General features: G+C 39.9%; 1 protein-coding gene across 5 annotated transcripts in view; it reads left to right on the top strand.

The window, feature by feature from the left end:
- PLEKHG4B (pleckstrin homology and RhoGEF domain containing G4B) overlaps positions 1-17,734 on the top strand; it is a 175,054-nt gene that overhangs the window by 17,473 nt on the left and 139,847 nt on the right. For 4 of the 5 annotated variants that reach the window (XR_006416860.1, XM_044452660.1, XM_044452628.1 and 1 more), the window contains exon 1: positions 11,807-12,292. The exons of the other annotated variant lie outside the window; for it this stretch is intronic. Coding sequence is in view for 3 of the 4 variants with exons in the window: in XM_044452660.1 (XP_044308595.1) it covers positions 12,242-12,292 (51 nt within the window). In the remaining variant the exon portion in view is untranslated. Of the gene's footprint in view, positions 1-11,806; positions 12,293-17,734 lie in introns of those variants that run through there. 5 annotated transcript variants of the gene reach the window in all.

The following is a 17,734-nucleotide window of genomic DNA, read 5'->3' as shown; positions in this document are numbered from 1 at the left end:
GCGTTTGAATGTTGGCTGGGGCAACATACCACAGTCTAACCCTCCACCAGAACTAGCTGTATTTTGTGTCATCCAGCTAAACCTGTCTCAGTTGTTTCTGACCTTTTAAAATCTGTCCCCAGTGGTGATGTCACTGAACCATCAGAAGCATGCTGTGGTATGTTTGGCAGACATTTCAAGAACAAAATTACTGTATGTATCTGTCATGACTTGAACTCAACAGTGGGTACTGGTAAATCCATGCAGTTGTACAATGCCTTTACTGGTCCTAAACTGTTAAGTGAATTTCAGTTTTTGGGGCACAGGGATGTATGTAATGTCCTAGATAAGGTTCAGGATATTACATACATGTGCCTTGCCAGCCTTTGCCCCATGTAGCCTTTGCCCCGTTTATCTACTAAAAAATCACAGTCTGAGTATTCAGTTAATTTGCAGTCTAAACCCTAAACCCCACCTTTATCAATGGCTAATAGATTTGGGCACCTTTAAACAAAAACTAATTGGAACTCTGGAAGAAGTGGGGAGGGAGTCTATGATAGTTACATTCTGTTTAGGCTTCTGTTGAACTGTTGGAGCAATTTCAGTTCAATAAAAGTTTGTAACTTTTTGTAACTCCCTGGGCTGGAGTACAAGAATTATAGGATAATCTTGAAGAAACTCACTGAGCCAGAAGATCTTAATCATTATGTACCAGTAGTAAGCATTTCCCTTTTGAGTTAGGCAATTCAGGCCAGGTTACAGTACTGAAACAGTCCTGGTCATTCTGTTATGACCTCTGTTTGGAGATAAATAGGTGTGTGTGCAATCTTGTCAATTCTTGGACCTTGATACGATTGACCATGGTATCCTTCTGGACCACCTGTCAGAGTTGGATGTGGGCAGGATTATGTTGTGGTGTTTCTACTGTTAACCCAGATGGCTGTTCTCAGAGAGTGGGGCTGGGGGATTTCTGCTCTGATCTATAGCATCTTCACTTTGGGGTCACAAGAATGTAAGATGTGCCATGCAACATCAGAAGAATAGCCTACCTAATTCAGAAATCTATTCTTACATTGGTCACCCAGATGTCCATCAGAAACATGCAAGCAAGACAAAAATGCAGTTGCACTCTTCTTTTTGTGCTCTCCAGCAAGTGGTATCAAGAGGCATACTCCTATAGTACAGTACTGCACAGCCATTATGATTAATGACCATTTTCAGTCTTATCCTCTGTCAGTTTGTCTAAGTGTAAGAGCCAGTAAAGTGTAATGGTTATTGCACTGAACTAGAATTCAGAAGATCTAGGTTGTAGTCCTGTCCCCCCACCCCTGACATGTAGATCATTGAGTGACTTTTGACCAGTCACTGACTCTCAGTCTAACCTACCATACACGGATGTTGTGAAGATAAGATGGAAAGGGGGATATAAAATGGCAGAATATCAATATCATACATAAACCAAAATATATACATTCCCTTTTAAATCTATGCAAGTTGGTGGCTATTATTACTACATTTAACTATGGACTCTATGGACTGTGTGAAGAGGTACTTATTTTTTTGCATGATTCCATTTTATCCCCCATACTGATTAACATCTGCCTGGAATCACCAAGTGGGGTCATTAGGAGCTTGGAGTATGTTGTAAGCTGTATGCTATGACACACAGCTCTGTTTCACCTTCTCTTTGGAGCCAGGTGAGGCTATGGGGATGCTGAACCAGTGTCTGTAGCAATTGACTGGTCAATGGCTAGCAAACTGATTATACAGACAAGATGGCAGCACTGCTGGAGGGTAGTTCCCTGGTCCTAAAAAGAGAATTCAACCTGTTAAGGAAGGGGTGGTTCTTTCCATGAAGAAGCAGGTGTGTAGCTTGAAGGCACTCCGTGATCTCTCTTGGTGAGTAAAGGCTGAAGTGGCCTTTGTGGCATGCACAGTCTCTATCAACTGTGGCTAGTATCCCAGGTACAAGTCCATTTGGAGGTAGCTACCCTAGCTGCAGTGATCCATGCCCTGCTAACCTTGTTTGGGTTACTATAACATAATGTATATTGGGCTGCCTTTGAAGATGCTTGGGAATTTTCATTGGTTAGGGTTCTGTCTAGAACCAAACTGTATGTCCATATTATACTGGGCCCCTCCTTTTTACATTGGATTTTGATTCATTGCTGGCCCCAATTCAAAGTGCTGATATTGGTGAGCAATTTCACTTACTTGTGCTTTAAAGTCATAAATGAAAGCACTTTGAATGTCCCTTTCTTTAGGGGCTCAGAGTAGTGACAGGAGAGAGGTTGAACAAGTATTTGTTTTACAAGTACAGTAAATAAGCGAACAAACATTCGTTTGGTTCCCAGAGGTGGAAGAAGTACCGTACAGCTGTTTTGCAGCTTTGACAGACTGGATGAAGCATCTGAAACTCCATTTTGGTAAGGCAGAAATACTGTTGACTGGTGGATTACCCAGTTTGGGATTAGGTGCACAGCCTATCTTGAATGGGGTTGCATTATCTCTTGACAGATCAAATTTGTAATTTGTAACTCATGTAGGTGGCATCAGTAGTTATAAGGAGTGTCATTTTCCTTCTTCACTTGGCTGGCTAGCTAGAACCATTGCTGATGAAGGTGGACCTTGACAGTCATTCACACCACAATTTTCATAATTAGAATACTATAATATGCTCTGTGTGGAGCTGCTGTTGAAAAGCATCCAGAAACTGCAATTACTGCATCACCAAAATGTGGTGACAAGGTTACAAGTGGGAGCTTGGTGTTCTGAACACTATTTTTATTGAGTTGCACTGGCTGTAGGTTTCCTTCCAGGTTTCCAGGAAACTACTGATATGCATGTTTAAAGCTGCTTCTTCCATACATTCCAGGTGTTATCTGAGCCAGTATTTTAGCTACTCTACATTGTGAAGCTAGGTGGAAAGCTACAAGATCCTGAGTTTTCTCTGTTGTTGTGCTCATCTTGTGGAATGTGTTTCCGATGCCAAGAGAGGTTTGTCAAGCCCAGATATCTTTTAAGAAGGTATTTTGTTAAAAGGTTTAATAACTTTTGTTAGGTGAGATCTGTTTCAGATAAAGACAGGATAGAAATGTTGTTAAATAAATTTGTGCTTTTTTAGCCCTTATGGATAACTGCTATTCTTAAAAGTTGTTGTTTATTCATTTGTATTTATAAGATGGTTGTATGAATGGTTATAGTCTATTGTTTATCTTGTTTATTCACTGTCTTGAGTTTTCTCAGTCAAATAATAAATAAAACTGCCCCCTTTATGCCTATAGAGTTTCTATTTTTTCGACTAATGTTACCAAATACTTTTCCTTTTGAGATACTGTACATTGTTCTGGCTTGCACATATTTTGTCAATAGATTTCCTGCAGTGGAAGTTAAATACTTTTATGAGTAACAGGACAATAGAATCAACAGACAGAAAGCATCCCTAATTGATCATCAAAGCTCATCATATAATAATGCTCAATGCAAGTCTCTTAATTCTTACCCAGTTACTGCTTAAGAATACTGGCTAAAATAGCCTAGAATAGCTGCATTATTTCAAATCTATGATTATTTTCCCTGTTGTCTTGAGTGTATGATATGCCATATGCTGCAGAACACTAGTTCCCAGCCTTGTAGCTTTTGTACCTTTGTCAGTTCAAGTTGTGTAACATTCCATGTTCTTCACACAGCCATTGTTCAGTTACTGCTATGGAGAATACACTAGTGAGCTTTGTTTTAAGTTCTTTTTAGTCTCTCTTGACAAACACATTTAAGAAATCAGTATCATAATCTCTTACATAAAGTTTATTTAACACATTGCTTCTCTGAGCTTAGTTTACAATTGCTGAAATATTTTTCTGGAACTCCACAATTTTTTGCATTCCAAAAAATCACACCTTCACTGTTTCTAAGTAAGAACAATGGGCTGTTTCCTCTCCTTCCCTGCCACAAATCCAGCAATGTTTTGATTGCCTTACTGAACTCAGGTTTGTTTGTTTGTTTGTTTGTTTAGGATACTTGTATGCCGTCCTTTGCAAGATGATGGCTTACGCAAATAAAATACAAATATCTAACAAAACATTTTATTATTTATTTAAAACATTTCTATGCCGCCCCATTCGCAAAGAGCCTCAGGGCAGCTTACAAAACAAATAACAATACACACAATTAACCTTAAAAATCCGGAGACATCTCAGCACAATATAAAAACCCAATAAATAGTCAACAATTAACAATTAAAATAACTTTTAAATAAAAAGGTTTTGGCCTGGCGCCGAAAAACAAATAACGACGGTGCCAGGCGGACCTCTCTGGGGAGCGCATTCCATAAATGGGGCGCCACCGCTGAGAAAGCCCTCCTCCAGGTACTCACCCTCCTAATATCTTTCATGGAGGGAGGGCCTCTGCCACCGATTTCGGGGCGGGAGGGCATATATGGACGCAAGCTCTCCTTTAGATAACCAGGTCCCAAGCCGTTGAGGGTTTTATAGGTGATAACCAACAACTTGAACTGGGCCCAGACTTCAATGGGAAGCCAGTGAAGCTGATGGAGGACTGGGGTTATATGAGAACAACTCTCAGTCCCTGTCAGGAACCTGGCAGCTCTGTTTTGCACCAATTGAAGTATCTGGACCGTCTTCAAGGGCAGCCCCATGTAGAGTGTGTTATAGAAGTCTAATTGGGAAATTAGCAATGCATGTGTCACTGTTGCCAGGCAGTCATTCTCCAGGTAGGGATGCAGCTGGTGGATCAGCCAAAGCTGAAGGAAAGTGTTCCTCACCACCGCTGTCACATGAGCTTCCAAGGACAGCTCCAGGTCGAGGAGCACTCCCAAGCTGTGGACCCTGTCCTTTAGAGGGAGTGCAACCCCATCCAGGGCAAGGCCCAAGTCACCTACCCAGGAGCTCGAATCACCCACCAACAGGACCTCCGTCTTATCTGGATTGAGTTTCAGTTTATTGGCCCTCATCCAGCCCATTACCTCAGCCAGGCACCGGTTCAGTACAGCCACTGCCTCACCTGGGTTAGTTGAAAAAGAGAGGCAGAGCTGGGTGTCATCAGAATACTGATGATTCCGCAGCCCAAACCTCCTAATGACCTATCCCAGCGGTTTCATGTAGATATTAAATAGCAAGGGGGACAAAATGGAACGCTGCGTTACACCATGGCAAAGTTGCCGTGGCGCAGAGCCAAAGTCCCCCAGCACCACCTTCTGGAATCGGCCATCAAGGTAGGAGTGGAACCACTGCCAAGCAGTGCCTCCAACTCCCAGTCCCGCTAGCCTTTCCAGAAGGATACCATGGTAAATGGTATCGAAAGCCTCTGAGAGGTCCAGGAGAACCAACAGGGATGCACTCCTCCTGTCTCTCTCCCTGCACAGGTCATCATACAGGGTGACCAAGGCTGATTCAGTACCGTACCCAGGTCTGAAGCCAGACTGAAATGGGTCCAGATAATCAATTTCATCCAAGAGTGCCTGGAGATGTCCCACCACCACCCGTTCCAACACCTTGCCCAAAAACAGGATGTTGGCCACTGGTCTATAATCGCTGGCCATCTCTAGATCCAAAGACACCTTCTTTAGGACAGGCCTGATTTCCGCCCCCTTTAAAGGAGTGGGCACCTGACCGTCCCTCAGAGAGGTGTTAATAACCTCCAGGATCCAGGAACCAATCCTGTGTTTGGCTTTGGTCAGCAGCCACGAAGGGCAAGGGTCAAGTAAGCAGCTGGTAGTACGTACTTGTGCAAGCACCTTGTCCACATCATCGGGCCACCGTAACTGAAATTCATCCATTAATATCTGACCAGATGGAGTCATTCAGTGATTTTTCAGTGATTCAGATGGAGGTTCAGTGATTTTTTTAAAATTTTATTTTCTTCGTTGCTGAAACGCCTGGCACCTTTACCTACTGACAACTCTCTGTAAACAGATATTGTAAAGTCATTACACATCTGTGAGAGAATGGTTTGTATGGGTTAAAAGTTTCAACTGCCTTTCTTAAATGGCAGGATTTAAAAAATGCATTTATCACATGCTATTTTAATTAACTTTCCAGTGTGAATGTGAGGCGAAGTTCTTTTTATGGGAATGGGGGCTGTTCCACAGAGGTCCACATAGTAATAAGATCAGGCAGTGAAAAACACTAGATTTCCAATTCAGTGTCCAAACTTCACTTTCCTTTGTTAAAGAAACAACCATGAGACAGAGCTGCCTAAGGCACATTCTAAGCCCAGGCATGCTCAGTGACCTGTGATCTGAAGGTTAGTTCATCCAAAACCGTAAATGGCAGAGTGATTTCTAAGTGATGGATTAATAAGACATTAGTAGGATGCAACAGAGCAAGCATTTTATATCTGATTATATGTGAAAATTACTGAGGTAGTGTGGTGGGGGGAACAATCTGCATTCTATTCATAAGTGTTCTACTAGCAAAGAAGATACATTTTCCCTACTGTATTCATCCTTTTTGCCGTTATTATTTATAAGGTAATATGTTGCATAAAATCAGTATAGACTTCTTAGATAAGCATTTGAAATCTATATGTTAATTTCTTACAAATTTTCTGGAGCTTTATTCTGGTCAGTATGACACTATAAAATGTTGATCATTTTCTAGAAATATGCTTTAAAACCACACAAGCTAATTTAATTTATATTCTTTGCCATCCAAAATAGTGGATGACTTTATCAAGAAGAGACATCACTCTTACAGGATGAAAAACAAACTAACATACTTCCAAGGCAGTAAACTGAAAAAAACATTTAATGGATGGGGGCCTGTACCTCTTAGTATTGCAATGACCTTCAAGATGTTGCTATTTGGTGTAGGACAGCAATAGAGAGATCCTAATTGTTGTAAGCATGATTTAAAAGTATCAAGATTGCAGACAACTTCACTATTGCCTATTTTTCATCCTTATTGTTTTGCTTTACTTAAATATTTTTCTCCTTTTTGAAATTAAGAAAGAATCCTTAAAATTAAAATAAATCAAATTAATAGCCTTAATTATAATACCGTGTTTCCCCAAAAATAAGACACTGTCTTATATTTTTTTTGACTCACAAAAACACACTAGATCTTATTTTTGGGGTAGGTCTTATTTTTTATTTTATTTTTTAATGTGTACAACAGTCCACGCTTATTCATGTACAACAGCATGGATACATGTACATTTGGTATCACTCCACCTGTGACAGGAGCCGGCGCTATAGAGGAAGCATAGGCTTATGTGGCTCTGCTTCCTCCACACAGTACTCCGCCTGTGACAGGAGCCAGCACTATAGAGGAAGCATCAGCTTATGCGGCTCTGCTCCCTGAGCGGAGGGAGCAGAGCTGCATAAGAATGTTTCCTCCACACAGTGCATTAAGTTAAAGTTAAGTTAAAAAATAAAGTTTAAAAAGGCTCTTTATGTTCCCCACTGACCCTGGGAATAAACACAGCTAGGTCTTATTTTCGGGGTAGGTCTTATATTTTAGCAAGTACCAAAAATTGTACTAGGTCTTATTTTTGGGATAGGTCTTATTTTCAGGGAAACATGGTAGCAATGTCTAAGAGTAGGGATAGCAAATAAATCCCTACCAGATGCCCTGTATTAGGCAGATTATGGAAAAAAAACTAACCCCCAACTAAAATTAACTCTCTTGGATTGCCTGCTAAAAGGAAAAGAATAAACATTTCAAAAAGGAAGAATGCATGATCATTTTAAGCTGCTCTCCTGTACATGTTTTTTGACCCTGTGGGCAAATCTGAGAATTTGAGAAACTTCTGAGAGTACAACTACAAAATGCTTGATTAGCAGATCACTGCTTTGGCATCTGCATTTCGTGTCTGTGGATCTTAGGCGTCCTCTTATTTAGTAAAAACTTTTGTATCTATTGGACCCTGCAACATCTCTTTACTAGAAAATGATCTAATTTAGGTAATTGCTGGCTGTGCAATGCTTCTTGTAAGTATATGTTTTGACTACGTCCTGTACCTGCTTCTATTTGGGAGTAGATTCTTATACAGGTACATTCTGTAGTAGAACAGTCTTTAAAATTCACTGATGTACCAATCTTTTTTATGTCCCAGCTTCGTGGAAATGATTAAACAGGATAAGAAATCAGAAAATGACTTTTCTATGCCTTTTTGACAGCTAAAAAGCAAACACTGAATGGTTGAACAATATTGGAAGAATAAACATTGACCTGCTATAATGCAATCAATTGATGATCTTACAACTAATTTTTTTATGTATTTTATTAAAATTTTTAAACTAACACTAAAAAAAAAAATCAAACATCACAAACATTGGATTCACTGGGGCAACCTCCTACTACATATTTTTAACATTCTAATATCAAATTCCAATTAATTTATCATAGTTTGAAAAACATCTCTAAATTTACACCAAGTCCCATTTCTCCAGCCAATTATAAAAAGAATCCCAAGTTCGATAGAAATCAGTATCCTCTTTCTCCTTCAACGATAAAGATCTTACAACCTAAATTTAACAGCCAACTGCTATGGAGACTCACTTGAATATCATTTAGCATGTGATGACCCTCTTGAGCCTATAGCAGTTTGCTGCTGAATGTCCATGGGAAATCACGGACTTTTTGCTGCCACAGGTAATTCAGTGGCAGGAGTTGCAGCCTTTGTAGGGTCTGGAGGCTGGAAACTGGCTCCTGGATTGCTTAAATTGCACCCTTGATATATGTGTACAGTGGTCTGCAAATCAGTGAAGCATGGCTTTTTTGCCTGCAACTGAGCATTGGATTTGGGCTGGGCAGGCAACTTACAGGGGATAAGTGAATTAGATTGACTATAGCTGTAACCTGAGGTGTGTTTTGCATCGTGTTGTGGGAAGTATGTTTGGTTAGACAACAAGCCATTCATTGGCAATAAGTGACTAGATAGGGTGGTAATTTCTTTTGAAGCATTTCAAAGCATTCTCAGTTAACCCCAAGATTAACTACCCACAGCTGTTTCAGAGTAGTTTTTTTTTAGTGGAAGGCAGGCAGAGGGAATGCTGAGTTGACTGCAGAAGTGAAACTTTGAAAGAGGTGAGTTAGACTTTCCCTTCCAGCTGTTTTTGTAATTTTAATCTACTACCCATCTACCACTCTATAAGGGCCTTTCCTGGGGTGGCAAAGTGATGAGTCCCTTATGGTATTACCAGAGTAGCTGGAACATATGCAAAGAAGGTATGCAGGCTATTGGGTTCTGAAAGTCGGTCATATAAGCCAGTGGTTTTCAACCTTTTTATAGTTGGGGACCGGCAAAAAAAGGAAAATTATTTCAGGGACCACTGAGGCAGAAATAAAAAGCATTATATACATAATATAGTATTTTGTGTATTAGTTTTGAAATATAGTCCCAAAAAAAGAAAATTCTCTAAAATAACCAGAAATTGAGCAGTAAAAATGCTAATAAAAGAATAAAATATTGAAATTAAATGTAATCAAATGCAACTGAAATTTTTAGAGAGCAATATGTAATTCAGATAAGGCTACTGTGAAATCTGCTGTTGCTTCATTTCAAGAATACTTGATTAAAAATTTACAACACAAATTTACAAAAATACAACTTCAATATAAATGCAATACTATACTCATAGCAAATACAAATTCAAATACAATATCAACAGCAGAGCAATACAAAATCAAAGTTACAAACCCTGTACACACCAGCTCAGACTGGATGGGAAAACACCTCCAGCACAATCCTGCCACAGCGTTTCCCTTCCCAGTAGAAACCACAGCAGAGAAAGCAAAAGGCCTGGTTTCTGGGTCTCTGCCCAGAGGGCAGGGCAGGCCAGGCACGGTGTGACTCCCGCTGGGCTCCTATTGATCTGCCTCTCCCCTCCACCACGGGGAATCGGCAGCGAGCCCCATGCTGGTCCTGGTGAGTGAGATGTGGTTTTTGTGCGTGTGCATGGCAGAGGCTCTTTCACAGACCGGCAGGAAATGCCAGCGGACTGGTGCCGGTCCATGTTGGTCCATGAACCGGTGGTTGAAAAACACTGATATAGGTAACTAGTTCAGGTGGGTCAGTTTGTGTGTATGAGTGATGGAGATGTGACTCCTCCTGCAATCTTGACGCTACCTGTGAGAAGCTATCCCAGTTCCTCAACAATGTAGCACACCTGAAATCAGAAGCACTTGAGATACAGTGGGAGCACAGGCAAACAGGAGAGGTGGCTCAGGAAGAAAATGGATGGGAAATAGTGCAAATGGGGATGCATCAAGCTGTGGGGAATGAGGAGCTGTATGAAAAGTGGAGAAAGAGTGAGAGGCAGAAAATGAAGAAAACGAGATGCGAGGAACTGAGGAAAGGATGATATGATCCCTAAAAAAAAGTGAAATTATTTAGGTATGGGAAGAGTCCTGAAACCCACACATGTAATATGTGTGTAAATAAAAATAAAAGAAACTTCCCTGTAGCTCCTGTTGGCCTAAATTACCTGCAAAAAGAAAGATGGATGCTGCAAATCCAAAACATACTAAAATATAATATGCTTGTGCAACTTACAAGACTTTTTATGAGTTCCTTTGCAAAAAAGATGGTTGCCAGAATGCCCTTCTTTTGCAAGAAACAACCCACACTTGTGTTGCTATCACAGGGCATGTAGGCAGGAATATCCATGATCCCAAGGCCACTAGTATGCATACAACAAAGGCACCCAAATCTTCATGGTGGTTACATAATAGCTTTATTTTCTGCTCTCCAGCACTTCACATCTATTATTTGTTGCACATAGTTGGGTGGGTGTTGTGGCTGAAAGAGAACATGGTTTGTTCAATCCATATGAGGAGTTCATGGCAGAGGTGTCATGTGAATCAACATTTTCCTGATTCATAGCCCAATCTCTATTGCAGTGCTCATCAGGACTCCTTTAATTGACAGGGTGGACCTTTTGACATGGATGGAGATGCATATTTGGAATTACTATTTCTGGTGTGTGACGTACAGCTGAATTGGGCCCTGATTTTGTTCTTTAACTATTTCATTTTTATACCACTCAATAGCTGAAGTTCTCTGTTGTCATTCCTGTCCTGAGAACATCTTATCTGGGAAAAGCTGCAACTACTATTAATTTTTAAGTAGGCAATTAAGGGCCATCTGCACTCTTGAGCAGGAAGCTTTTGCCAGGAGTATAATCTTTTATATAATCAATGTTATTCTACATGAGCTTGCTCAAGAATTATACTGGGAGCCCTATTCTCTTGCCTGCCTGCAAAAACCATTAGGCACTAGGGAGAGAGGTTTTTCAGTGAGGTTTTTCACATCTTTGGAACTCCCTCCCTGGAGATATGTATAGCTTTATTACATCTGGCTTTTAAAATAAACTCGAAAGGTACATTTCCAGTTAGTATTTGGTCCTTAAAATTCATTGCCTGTAGTATGTATGTTGAATTGTAATCTACTATCTCATGGCTCTGCATTCTGAAAGGCAGCTTAAACTCTTATGAATAAATAACAGAATAAATTATTCCTTGGTGACTTCACTAAAAGATCTGTTAAGAATTGTTCAGTTACAATAAAGATGGTGATAGATTCTGCCCAGTAAGAAAACACCTGTTTGAAATGTGCATTATATAGTTTCTGAATAAATGTGCCTCAAAGTGTGTAAAGTGCAGCATGAATATGCACGTGTGTTCCATGTTTTACTGTGGAAGCTGGGTTAACTGGTGTGTTTCCTGACCTGTGTACTCATGGAAAAAAGCTCTCCTGCTGCACTTTACAAGAAAATTGTTGAATAGTTGTTTGCAGTTTTCCACAGTTCTCTGAATATTGTGAGAATTCAGATTTGCAGATCTCAGGTTCTAGTTGAGTTTGTTGGAGTTCTGCCTTGGCTTTGTCTGCGAAATGAAAAGTGGGGTGATTCTCCAGCTCCCTGTGGAGCACTCAGAGAAACTCTGTTATTGTTGGTGGAAATGTTTCATTCTCCCACCCCCTCCTCTCTCTCTTGGATGCAGGAAGTTACATCATTATGCATAATAAGGGAATTGGAGAGCTGTCTGGGCTGTTTGAAGGGGACTCTAGTCTGTTCTCACGGTCTGATCAAGTGTGCAACTGGCAGTGCAGAAAACGTACTGATAATATTTAGGGAGTGTGCAAAATTCACATGCAAAAGAGAGTGAAGGGAATCTGGCAGACACGTCAAGAGAAATTATTAGAAGGGCATAGACTTGAGTTACAGTCTGCATTGTCTTGACACAGTTGATTTTATGGACTCCTTTTTTTGTTTTGAAATCTGAACAGAAGAGGTTTCATTATGAATCACCAAGCTGCAAAGACAAGAAGTGATAATTATCTGAGCATAAAGGTATGTTCTATGCAGAAACACTAATACAGGATCACCAAAAATCCTTTTTGGTATCTATGTGTTTAATTAACTACATCTAGCAATTATTTTATTCTAAGTTATTTTCAAATATAATTATGATATTTAAGCAACCTGTGCATTTTACATGCTATTATCTCATTTTGGTAATAACGATAACACCTTCACTGAATCAGTGAAAACCTGTTGAAATACTTTTTCCTTGCATGCCTTGAAAGAGATTAATAGATGAAATCCTTTAATTTTTAGTTGTATGAGATAGATGGCTGTACTATTTCTCATTGTGAAAGATATGGAAGTTTTTAGTTTACAGTAGATCAGTTCAATGAGGTAGTTTTTTGAGAGGCAGAAAACTGGAGAAGTGTATTTGTAATCTTATACAAACTCTTAAAAACAAGTTCTGGAGTGGTATTTTATATTACAATTTTCTTTGGAGATAGTTCAAATTAAGATTTTTTTCCTTTGGTTTTTATGATTTCCTGCAGATATTTGTGCAAAATGCTAAGAAAACTTTGCATGTGCACTTGATGTTAATAAATCAGATATTTTCAAACAGGGTAAGTTCTGAAAAGTAGGAGGTTTGGTTTTTCGGTTTCAAACAACATGATGTATCTATAAAACCATAGGTGTGACTCTGATAAGTACTTCAAAAGATACCATGCTGCAACTTTAATTCAGAGATAAATTCCTATGCCTAACGTTAGTGCCAAAAGATACATACACATTACTTGAAATCTGGGTCTAGTGACTATGTCTTTTTTATTATTCTATTTTTATGTTAAGGTAGGTGCAGGATACTTGATAAAGCTCTTAAAAAGCCTGTCTATTCCTCAGGCTAGCCAGATTGGTCCCCCTTTGCCTATTTTAGAGGACGGTGGTGGTGGTGGTGTTGATGAACAATTGTAGCTGCTAAATAAAGATTTAAAATGATGTCTGTTTTGGCATTTAGATATCAGGGAATTATGTACTCTTTCTTTTTGTGACTGAACAATTTGATTTTGGGGATAGAAGCATCCTGGAAACCTCAGCTTTATTCATTTTCCTAGCCTGCAAGGCTGCATAAATTAGCTTTTGTAATATGTAAGTATGTGATACGTGAAAGTGTGTGTGGGTAAGGGAAAAAAGTATTTTCCCATTCCTTCAAGCTTTGGTCTGGTACTCTAGCTCTTCCTCCTTAAGCAAAGCCAGAGTGATTCCTTCCTGTCACCTCCATGCCATGAACTGTCTTGAAATACAAAATTATAAATAACTGTATCTCTGGGCATAGATTGCCTTATTACACCCTAAGCAAGTGCAGAACCTCTGAAATTAAGGGGCATTCCAGGGGAGATAATAGGGCTATCATGCAGATCTCTTTCCTTTTGAATGACTGTACAGCTTACTGCTTATGGTGGTCTCAGAGCACCAGTAGACTCTATGCTGGTACTTCGTATCTGAGTGCATCGATCCTGTTTCTGTTCTGGATTAAAGTATGGTTAAAATTCAGATGGGACAGAATTTCCTGTGGACAGGGAGCTATATTTGAATGCCTGGCTTGAAGTCCTTGCCCTGCATCATAAAAACAGTACATTAATTTTTTATGCCAAGTAGGCAAATACATGCACAATTGCATAATTTGGCAGACAGCCTAGCCAAATTAAGAAGGTGCCTTCCTTGCAGTGTTAGATCAAGGTCAATGTAATTCAGCATTTTCTTTTCCAGCACTGCCCAGCTAGATGTCTTTGAGAGCTCCCAAGCCTGTCATGCAAGAGGATGGTGTCCTCCTATTGATAGTGCAGAACAATATACCAGCATTTTCAGAAAATTCTGATTTACTGGAAATAAACTACATGCTCATTTTTTATAGTCCATACATACATACAGTCCATTTTTCCTCCTTTGCTCCTCCTTGCTGGTATGGCTCCTAAACAAACCAGGACATTTTTGTTCAGTGTGGTGTCTGATTCTAGCTTCTTGCACCCTCTATATGCCAGAATTACAAACCAGAATTCGTTTGTGTTTTATAAATCCTGGATCACTTGAAAATGACAAGCCAGAATCTCCAGTTCAGACATCAAGTTAAACAAACTCACCCTGGTTTGTTTAGTAGTTGAGCTAGTGGGAGAAATGAATTAGCAATAGACAGTCTATGTATATCAATCAGCAGCATCTCATCCATGGTAAGCCTAGTTTCCAGAGAATTCTTTAGAATCTTGGCTTCTTATTCTGTACAAACATTTTTGTAATGGTATCCCATTGGACTCCTCTGTGGGCTCCTACTGCTAAATAACTAGCATCTAGAAACAACTTTTTTAAAAAAAATCTTAGTTAATGATGTGCAAATTCTAGAGCATTTCAAGTGTACAATTATAATTTCCTCTCTTCAAAAATATACAAAGAAGAAATAAGGACACCAGTTTGGTAGAGAGAAATGGAAAAATGTTAGCGATATTCCTATGGAGGGTAGGACACAGTTATGACTGGTATGGAGAGAGCACTAGAGATTATATTGCAAATACATGTTGTCTACTGGAGCACACCAAAGAATTTCAGAAAAAGTTCCATCTATGTCTTATTGACTACAGTAAAGCCTTTGACTATGTGGATCATGAGAAGTTATAGATAGTCCTGAAAGAACGGGTGTGCCTCAGCACTTGTTTGTCCTGATGCGGAACCTGTATCATGGACAAGAAGCTACTGTGAGGAGAGAATATGGAGAAACAGAATGGTTTCCCATAGGCAAAGGCTTCAGACAAGGCTGTATTTTATCTATTTGTTCAATCTGTACACAGAAGTTATTGTAAGGAAAGCTGGATTAGAATCAGAGGAAGGTGTGAAAATTGGTGGAAGAAACATCACTAATTTAAGATATGCAGATGGCACTGGCAGGAAGCTGCAATGAATTGAAGCAACTCCTGATTAAAATGAAAGAAGAAAGTACAAAAGCAAGACCCCAAGTTATTCATCAATTCAGAGGGAGATCGCAACCAAGAAATTCAAAGAATACTGAGACTTGGAATGGTGGCAATGAAAGAATTAGAAAAGTCCAGCAAGCATATGGACATTTTACTGAAGACCAAGGTCAAGATCATGCAAATTATTATATTCCTGATCACAAAACCTGGACAGTGAATAAGTTGATAGGAAGAAAATTGATGCATTCAGTGGTGCTGGACATCTGCTTTGCAAATACCGTGGACAGACAGAAAGATAAGTGGATCCTAGATCAATTCAAATCAGAGCTTTCCCTAGAAGCAAAAATGACAAAACTGAGGCTGTCTTAGTTCAGATACATTATGAGAAGTCCAAACTCGCTGGGGAAGGCAATCATGTTAGGGAAAGTAGAAGGCAGAAGATGAAAGGAAGACCAAATATGAGATGTATTGAATCCTTAAAGGAAGCCACAGCCTCCAACTTGGAAGAACTGAATGGAGCTGTCAAGGACAGGACTTCCGTTCAAAGGGTCACTAGGTCCGAGATGACTTGATGGCACATAAGAACCTGAAGAGGGATAAGGTAGACACTAAATGCAAGGGGGAAGTATCTGCTATTTGAATGTTTGGATGAATGTAGGAGGCATAATAGCACGGCTAGGCCACAGGCTGGGTCCTGAAACAAGGGCCTTTAAGGCCAAATGGTCAGGCATACTACCTATACCTCACCCCAGGCTATCATGGAAAGGCTTAAAAATTCATGCTGTAATGCTTAAAATACCATTCTGCATTTGTGCTAAGGGTTGTAGTGGTAAACAGTGGGCAAGAACTGTTTGGATGTATGAATTCAAATCTCTACAGAACCAGGAAGCCCCAGAGCTGCTGATGCCACTCTTTCCCACCTAGTGTTGCCTAGACTGTAACTCCCATCATTCCTACTGAGTAGGGCTCAACTTTACGCTTTATGCAGCAGTACTACTGCATCAGCGTTTGCTGTGATTCACCTTTAAAAGGACCACAGCTGACTAACTTCATGCATGGCCAGAAATATTTTTAATTATTAAAGAAAAAAAAACTACTCTCCAGTGACAATTCTTCTGAAACTGCCCAGGCTTTTCTTCTTCTGCTTTGTTTTGTTAATGGAACTGCAGTTATTTCAGTTAGAGGAATTGTATCCTCAGGATGTGACTGTTCAAGTAACAGGATGTGAGGAAGCTTTTTCCCAAGTATTTACTGATCATTTCTGTGCACTCCAGTGCTTAAGTGGCTTGCCCTCTCCTATACCTCTAAGCAGCTTTGAGCATTAAATCCTAAGGAACAAGGAAGTCCCTGATAATGGTGATGAGACACTCTCTGCCTTCTTCCCCACCCAATCTTACTTTTAAGTTTGTGTTGTTCATGACATCCATTAAATTAAAGGTCAGAGTGCCCAGGTGTTTCCTTTAAAACAAGAGACTGAGATTACTTTTCTGTTGGCATTCGGCCCTCATTATCTCTAATACTAAAAGAGGATGCGTATCTGTGCATCTGTCTGTCCATCAAAACCAAACCTCCAGGAACATGAAAACGAGACCCTATGGATGTGTGCCTTAGAGTTATTTTGATTTCAAAACACAATATTAAAATTAATATAAGCATGTCTGTGGTTGAAGCCTGCAATAACATTCTCAATCATAAGGGGCAGACTTCCTTAACCAGCAATTAGCTTTGCTGTCAATACATTTTGAAGCCAGAGGGGATTACCGGTTGTCCCCCTCCACCCCTACCCAGAGAAGTGGACAGACCTCTCCCTTAGAGCTAGAGGGCTGCACAGGTGACTTCACTCAGATGAAGCAAGCAGAGTGTGTGCTGCTGTGTAAGTGTGCTTGGAAGCTTCCGTGTTTCAGACGCTGTTCTAACCAATGTGAATTTGGATCCATTTGTCAGTTATTATTTAGCTATAAAAAAGGATGCCTGAGTTGCCTGTCATCTGCCCACTCCTGCTGTGTTCGCTCTTCCGTGAGATGTATGACAGTATCACTTTTGCAGCAACAACAGTCTACAAAACGGTTGTGAGATGACCATTGTCTTTGCAGATTTTACTTTACTATCTTCCCTAGTGGACATCTTCATGCTGTACCTGATATACCACCACTACCACCACCACCATTTTTTAAATCTTTTCAACATTCAGTTACTTTTTCCCCTTTCTCTTTGAAAAGATTTCTCAGGGAAATTTGGAAGACTCAGCATTAATCAGGATCTTTCCCCTACCTTTAAAAGGATTATCATTTTGACCACTAAATCCATAATCCTAAAGAATTCTTTAAGGAAGGAGATGAAGTTATTGTGAGGTGGGGATGACAGGAAGTACAAGTCATGACAGGATCAGAATAGCTTTGCTGCTTTCAAGAATTCTTCAAAATGGCTTTTACTTATTTGTATAACTCTACTCAGACTCAGTCATCTGAGCTGAGTGTCTACAGATCACTCTGGGTGCTTCCAGATGAGGCTTTTATTTTGCCATACCTCT

Source organism: Varanus komodoensis, unplaced genomic scaffold, assembly GCF_004798865.1.
Source record: "Varanus komodoensis strain SLA01 unplaced genomic scaffold, ASM479886v1 scaffold10, whole genome shotgun sequence".
NCBI lineage: Eukaryota > Metazoa > Chordata > Lepidosauria > Squamata > Varanidae > Varanus > Varanus komodoensis.
The sequence above is the reverse complement of the archived record's forward strand: the minus strand, read 5'-3'. Positions and strand labels throughout refer to the sequence as shown.